The 7,594-nt window shown below is 51.7% G+C and overlaps 1 protein-coding gene across 1 annotated transcript in view; it reads right to left on the bottom strand.

The window, feature by feature from the left end:
• Positions 1-7,594, bottom strand: part of LOC117808942 (kinesin-like protein KIF1C) — a gene marked incomplete at its 3' end in the record, with an annotated part of 14,684 nt that overhangs the window by 5,109 nt on the left and 1,981 nt on the right. The window contains exons 2-10 of the mRNA XM_034678612.1: positions 6,780-6,880; positions 6,488-6,553; positions 6,160-6,338; positions 5,908-6,019; positions 3,857-3,934; positions 3,325-3,390; positions 2,996-3,074; positions 2,758-2,836; positions 2,525-2,673 (exon numbers count right to left, since the gene is read on the bottom strand). Of these exons, the coding sequence (XP_034534503.1) occupies positions 2,525-2,673; positions 2,758-2,836; positions 2,996-3,074; positions 3,325-3,390; positions 3,857-3,934; positions 5,908-6,019; positions 6,160-6,338; positions 6,488-6,553; positions 6,780-6,880 (909 nt within the window). The remainder of the gene's footprint in view (positions 1-2,524; positions 2,674-2,757; positions 2,837-2,995; positions 3,075-3,324; positions 3,391-3,856; positions 3,935-5,907; positions 6,020-6,159; positions 6,339-6,487; positions 6,554-6,779; positions 6,881-7,594) is intronic.

The following is a 7,594-nucleotide window of genomic DNA, read 5'->3' on the forward strand; positions in this document are numbered from 1 at the left end:
GTGTGTACCTGTGTTGGTGTGTGTGAGGTGTGTGTGTACCTGCGTTGGTGTGTGTGAGGTGTGTGTGTACCTGTGTTGGTGTGTGTGAGGTGTGTGTGTACCTGCGTTGGTGTGTGTGAGGTGTGTGTGTACCTGTGTTGGTGTGTGTGAGGTGTGTGTGTACCTGTGTTGGTGTGTGTGTGGTGTGTGTGTACCTGTGTTGGTGTGTGTGAGGTGTGTGTGTACCTGTGTTGGTGTGTATGTGGTGTGTGTGTACCTGTGTTGGTGTGTGTGTGTGTGTGGTGTGTGTGTACCTGCGTGGTGTGTGTGTGGTGTGTGTGTACCTGCGTTGGTGTGTGTGAGGTGTGTGTGTACCTGTGTTGGTGTGTGTGTGGTGTGTGTGTACCTGTGTTGGTGTGTGTGAGGTGTGTGTGTACCTGTGTTGGTGTGTGTGTGGTGTGTGTGTACCTGTGTTGGTGTGTGTGTACCTGTGTTGGTGTGTATGTGGTGTGTGTGTACCTGTGTTGGTGTGTGTGTGTGTGTGGTGTGTGTGTACCTGCGTTGGTGTGTGTGTGGTGTGTGTGTACCTGCGTTGGTGTGTGTGAGGTGTGTGTGTACCTGTGTTGGTGTGTGTGTGGTGTGTGTGTACCTGCGTTGGTGTGTGTGTGGGTTGGTGTGTACCTGCGTTGGTGTGTGTGAGGTGTGTGTGTACCTGTGTTGGTGTGTGTGTGGTGTGTGTGTACCTGCGTTGGTGTGTGTGTGGTGTGTGTGTACCTGCGTTGGTGTGTGTGAGGTGTGTGTGTACCTGTGTTGGTGTGTGTGTGGTGTGTGTGTACCTGTGTTGGTGTGTGTGTGGTGTGTGTGTACCTGTGTTTGGTGTGGTGTGAGTGTGTGTGTACCTGCGTTGGTGTGTGTGTGGTGTGTGTGTACCTGTGTTGGTGTGTGTGAGGTGTGTATGTGGTGTGTGTGTGTACCTGTGTTGGTGTGTGTGAGGTGTGTGTGTACCTGTGTTGGTGTGTGTGTGGTGTGTGTGTACCTGTGTTGGTGTGTGTGTGGTGTGTGTGTACCTGTGTTGGTGTGTGTGAGGTGTGTGTGTACCTGCGTTGGTGTGTGTGAGGTGTTGTGTGTAACTGTGTTGGTGTGTGTGTGTGGTGTGTGTACCTGTGTTGGTGTGTGTGTGGTGTGTGTGTACCTGTGTTGGTGTGTGTGAGGTGTGTGTGTACCTGTGTTGGTGTGTGTGTGGTGTGTGTGTACCTGTGTTGGTGTGTGTGAGGTGTGTGTGTACCTGTGTTGGTGTGTGTGTGGTGTGTGTGTACCTGTGTTGGTGTGTGTGTGGTGTGTGTGTACCTGTGTTGGTGTGTGTGTGGTGTGTGTGTACCTGTGTTGGTGTGTGTGAGGTGTGTGTGTACCTGTGTTGGTGTGTATGTGGTGTGTGTGTACCTGTGTTGGTGTGTGTGTGTGTGGTGTGTGTGTACCTGCGTTGGTGTGTGTGTGGTGTGTGTGTACCTGCGTTGGTGTGTGTGAGGTGTGTGTGTACCTGTGTTGGTGTGTGTGTGGTGTGTGTGTACCTGCGTTGGTGTGTGTGTGGTGTGTGTGTACCTGCGTTGGTGTGTGTGAGGTGTGTGTGTACCTGTGTTGGTGTGTGTGTGGTGTGTGTGTACCTGCGTTGGTGTGTGTGTGGTGTGTGTGTACCTGCGTTGGTGTGTGTGAGGTGTGTGTGTACCTGTGTTGGTGTGTGTGTGGTGTGTGTGTACCTGTGTTGGTGTGTGTGTGGTGTGTGTGTACCTGTGTTGGTGTGTGTGAGGTGTGTGTGTACCTGCGTTGGTGTGTGTGTGGTGTGTGTGTACCTGTGTTGGTGTGTGTGAGGTGTGTATGTGGTGTGTGTGTACCTGTGTTGGTGTGTGTGAGGTGTGTGTGTACCTGTGTTGGTGTGTGTGTGGTGTGTGTGTACCTGTGTGGGTGTGTGTGGTGTGTGTGTACCTGTGTTGGTGTGTGTGAGGTGTGTGTGTACCTGCGTTGGTGTGTGTGAGGTGTGTGTGTACCTGTGTTGGTGTGTGTGTGGTGTGTGTGTACCTGTGTTGGTGTGTGTGTGGTGTGTGTGTACCTGTGTTGGTGTGTGTGAGGTGTGTGTGTACCTGTGTTGGTGTGTGTGTGGTGTGTGTGTACCTGTGTTGGTGTGTGTGAGGTGTGTGTGTACCTGTGTGGTGTGTGTGTGGTGTGTGTGTACCTGTGTTGGTGTGTGTGTGGTGTGTGTGTACCTGTGTTGGTGTGTGTGTGGTGTGTGTGTACCTGTGTTGGTGTGTGTGTGGTGTGTGTGTACCTGTGTTGGTGTGTGTGTACCTGTGTTGGTGTGTGTGAGGTGTGTGTGTACCTGCGTTGGTGTGTGTGAGGTGTGTGTGTACCTGTGTTGGTGTGTGTGTACCTGTGTTGGTGTGTGTGAGGTGTGTGTGTACCTGCGTTGGTGTGTGTGAGGTATGTGTGTACCTGTGTTGGTGTGTGTGTGGTGTGTGTGTACCTGTGTTGGTGTGTGTGTGTGTGTGTGTACCTGCGTTGTCCAGCAGCTCCTGCAGGCCCTGGGAGAACAGCAGGTTCCGTAAGCGCTCCACCTCGGTCTTCAGCTCTCGGATCAGTTTGGCGTTTGGATCTTCGTTGATCACGGCGTTACAGCGGATCTGTTTGGCGCGGTCGGCATACCTGGAACGTGGTCACAGATTAGATTAAGGACTGAATGACTTCACACGTCTGTACGTGGCGCCCGGCTCAGGTTCAGGGTCTGACCTCAGAGTGCTCAGTGTTTCTTCATAGTTGATGTCAGCAGGACTTAAAGCAGCGATCATTGCTGTCCGAGAGTTTCCTCCTGAAACACACACACAGCTTCTGTCAGCAGTGGGACTCTCTTTCAGTAACAGCATCATCCAACCGGTTTCAGACCTGCAGTGAGGGTTAGACCTGAGAGCAGGACTGCTGAGCCTCCATAGATCCTGTACCCGGTCTTTTTAACCGTAGTCGTACTCACCCAGGTTTTCCTTCAGAAGCCAGGTGAGAACAGAGTCTCTGTATGGAATAAAATCACTCTTCCTCTTCTTGTTGCTCTGCTGCGGAGGACAAGGGAACAGGACTCAGTCTCTGAACCGGATCAGTACTCAGTCTCTGAACCGGATCAGGACTCAGTCTCTGAACCGGATCAGTACTCAGTCTCTGAACCGGATCAGTACTCAGTCTCTGAACCGGATCAGTACTCAGTCTCTGAACTGGATCAGGACTCAGTCTCTGAACCAGATCAGTACTCAGTCTCTGAACTGGATCAGTTCATGTTCTGGTCTTATTGAGCAGCTGTCTGCTTACCATTTCAGCCAGAGCGGAGATCACCTTCCCCAGCGTGGTCAGAGATTTATTAATGTTTGCTCCTTCCTGCTCACAACAACAACAACAACAACAACACAGAGCATCAAGTAAACAACAACAACACACAGAGCATTCAGTAAACAACAACAACACAGAGCATTCAGTAAACAACAACAACACAGAGCATCAAGTAAACAACAACAACACAGAGCATTCAGTAAACAACAACAACAACAACAACACAGAGCATTCAGTCAACAACAACAACACAGAGCATTCAGTCAACAACAACAACACAGAGCATTCAGTCAACAACAACAACACAGAGCATTCAGTAAACAACAACAACACAGAGCATCCAGTAAACAACAACAACAACAGCAACACAGAGCATCAAGTAAACAACAACAACAACAGCAACACAGAGCATCCAGTAAACAACAACAACAACACAGAGCATCCAGTAAACAACAACAACAACACAGAGCAATCAAAATCTGCAGCAATAGGCGGTTCAGCTTTGACCTCTGACCTTCAGTCGTGTTCCCTTTGCCCCTGAAGAGTCCGCTCGCTCGCTTCCAGCCAGATCCACCAAACTGATCTTACTGACCTGCAGACACACACAGTTCATCAGTCCACACACACACACACACACACACACACACACACACAGTTCATCAGTCCACACACACACACACACACACACACAGTTCATCAGTCCACACACACACACACACACACACACCAGTTCATCAGTCCACACACACACACACACACAGTTCATCAGTCCACACACACACACACACACACACAGTTCATCAGTCCACACACACACACACACACACACAGTTCATCAGTCCACACACACACACACACACAGTTCATCAGTCCACACACACACACACACACAGTTCATCAGTCCACACACACACACACACACAGTTCATCAGTCCACACACACACACACACACACAGTTCATCAGTCCACACACACACACACACACAGTTCATCAGTCCACACACACACACACACACAGTTCATCAGTCCACACACACACACACACACAGTTCATCAGTCCACACACACACACACACACACAGTTCATCAGTCCACACACACACACACACACACAGTTCATCAGTCCACACACACACACACACACAGTTCATCAGTCCACACACACACACACACACAGTTCATCAGTCCACACACACACACACACACAGTTCATCAGTCCACACACACACACACACACACACACACACACCACAGTTCATCAGTCCACACACACACACACACACACCACACACACAGTTCATCAGTCCACACACACACACACACACACACACACAGTTCATCAGTCCACACACACACACACACACAGTTCATCAGTCCACACACACACACACACACAGTTCATCAGTCCACACACACACACACACACACACACACAGTTCATCAGTCCACACACACACAACCACACACACACAGTTCATCAGTCCACACACACACACACACACAGTTCATCAGTCCACACACACACACACACACACACACAGTTCATCAGTCCACACACACACACACACACAGTTCATCAGTCCACACACACACACACACACAGTTCATCAGTCCACACACACACACACAGTTCATCAGTCCACACACACACACACACACACAGTTCATCAGTCCCACACACACACACACAGTTCATCAGTCCACACACACACACACACACAGTTCATCAGTCCACACACACACACACACACACAGTTCATCAGTCCACACACACACACACACACAGTTCATCAGTCCACACACACACACACACAGTTCATCAGTCCACACACACACACACACACACACACACACACACAGTTCATCAGTCCACACACACACACACACACAGTTCATCAGTCCACACACACACACACACACAGTTCATCAGTCCACACACACACACACACACACACACACACAACAGTTCATCAGTCCACACACACACACACAAACACAGTTCATCAGTCCACACACACACACACACACACACACACACAGTTTATCAGTCCACACACACACACACACACACACACACACAGTTCATCAGTCCACACACACACACACACACAGTTCATCAGTCCACACACACACACAGTTTATCAGTCCACACACACACACACACACACACACACACACACACACACAGTTCATCAGTCCACACACACACACACACACACACAGTTCATCAGTCCACACACACACACACACACACAGTTCATCAGTCCACACACACACAGTTCATCAGTCCACACACACACACACACACACACACACACACACACACACACACAGTTCATCAGTCCACACACACACACACACACACACACACAGTTCATCAGTCCACACACACACACACACACAGTTTATCAGTCCACACACACACACACACACACACACACAGTTCATCAGTCCACACACACACACACACACACACACACACACAGTTCATCAGTCCACACACACACACACACACACAGTTCATCAGTCCACACACACACACACACACACACACACACACACACCTTCTCGGTGTCCAGGCCGGTCAGCTGGTCTCGGCGTCTCTGGGTGAACACGATGGTGAAGACGGCGTGAGATCTGGACGAGGTCTCGTTCATGTTCGTCGCTGCGACCGTCCTGTGAGCGAGAGTCAGAGTGAGAGGAACGTCCTGACCCCTGAGCAGCCGACCATGGTGGACCACCATGAGAATCACTATGATCCAAAGACCGGTCTCAGTTGATCCCTGTAAACACCTGCTCACTGTGAGGACACTAACCGAGCTTTGTTGCCGGCGTCCATCAGGTCCCGGATGTCGGGGAATCCCGTCACAGCCAGTTTGGACAGATCCTCCACGTAGGGACCCAGGATGGGGTGCTCCCGAACCCGAAGAGTCCCCTGGGACTTTGGGTTCAACAGATCCCGGACCCGCTCACAGTAGATCTCCATGTAGGACACCTGGAGGGGGAGGGGCACAGTGTCCAGTTATACCCCACTGTGTGTGTGTGTGTGTGTGTGTGTGTGTGTGTGTGTGTGTGTGTGTGTGTGTGTGTGTGTGTGGTTGTGTGTGTGGTTGTGTGTGTGTGTTTGACCAATCACCAGGTTACCTCCACAGAGTAGGTCAGGTCAGGATCCGAGTTATGTCCTGTTCTCTGGAACAGGTCTTCACACAGCTGGAGACAGAGAGACAGAGTCAGACCATTAGGGGCCAGAGGAGGTGGATTCAGGTCCTCTGAGACCTCTTTTGGACCAACGTGAACCCACCCGCACACTCTGGGGTCAGTCAGCCAATAGAAAACAGGTGGGACCACTGAATAATGATGGATGATCCGTCTGCTGCTCTTTAACCTCCACCCTCTGAGAGTTCCCTCCACAGCTCACCTGGACCCGTGTGTTTACCTGAGGTATGATCCCCTCCTGCCCCGGCTCCTGTTTGCCCATCATGGTGTAGCTCTTTCCTGCCCCCGTCTGTCCGTAGGCGAAAATGCACACGTTGTATCCTGGAACAGGAGCGACGTACCGTTAATCTCCAAACTGAACAACAGAAGTCTTCACCTGCTGCTGAGTCCATCACACCTGTCAGAGCGCCCCTTACGGAGGCTCAGGTGAGGGTCAGGTGTGACCTTATAACGGGGTCAGAGCGCCCCGTACGTAGGCTCAGGTGTGACCTCATAACAGGGTCAGAGCGCCCCGTACGGAGGCTCAGGTGTGACCTCATAACAGGGTCAGAGCGCCCCGTACGGAGGCTCAGGTGTGACCTCATAACAGGGTCAGAGCGCCCCGTACGGAGGCTCAGGTGTGACCTCATAACAGGGTCAGAGCGCCCCGTACGGAGGCTCAGGTGTGACCTCATAACAGGGTCAGAGCGCCCCGTACGGAGGCTCAGGTGTGACCTCATAACGGGGTCAGAGCGCCCCGTACGGAGGCTCAGGTGTGACCTCATAACAGGGTCAGAGCGCCCCGTACGGAGGCTCAGGTGTGACCTCATAACGGGGTCAGAGCGCCCCGTACGGAGGCTCAGGTGTGACCTCATAACAGGGTCAGAGCGCCCCGTACGGAGGCTCAGGTGTGACCTCATAACAGGGTCAGAGCGCCCCGTACGGAGGCTCAGGTGTGACCTCATAACAGGGTCAGAGCGCCCCGTACGGAGGCTCAGGTGTGACCTCATAACGGGGTCAGAGCGCCCCGTACGGAGGCTCAGGTTTGGGTCAGGT

Source organism: Notolabrus celidotus, unplaced genomic scaffold (assembly GCF_009762535.1).
Source record: "Notolabrus celidotus isolate fNotCel1 unplaced genomic scaffold, fNotCel1.pri scaffold_187_arrow_ctg1, whole genome shotgun sequence".
In the NCBI taxonomy this organism is placed as follows: Eukaryota; Metazoa; Chordata; class Actinopteri; order Labriformes; family Labridae; genus Notolabrus; species Notolabrus celidotus.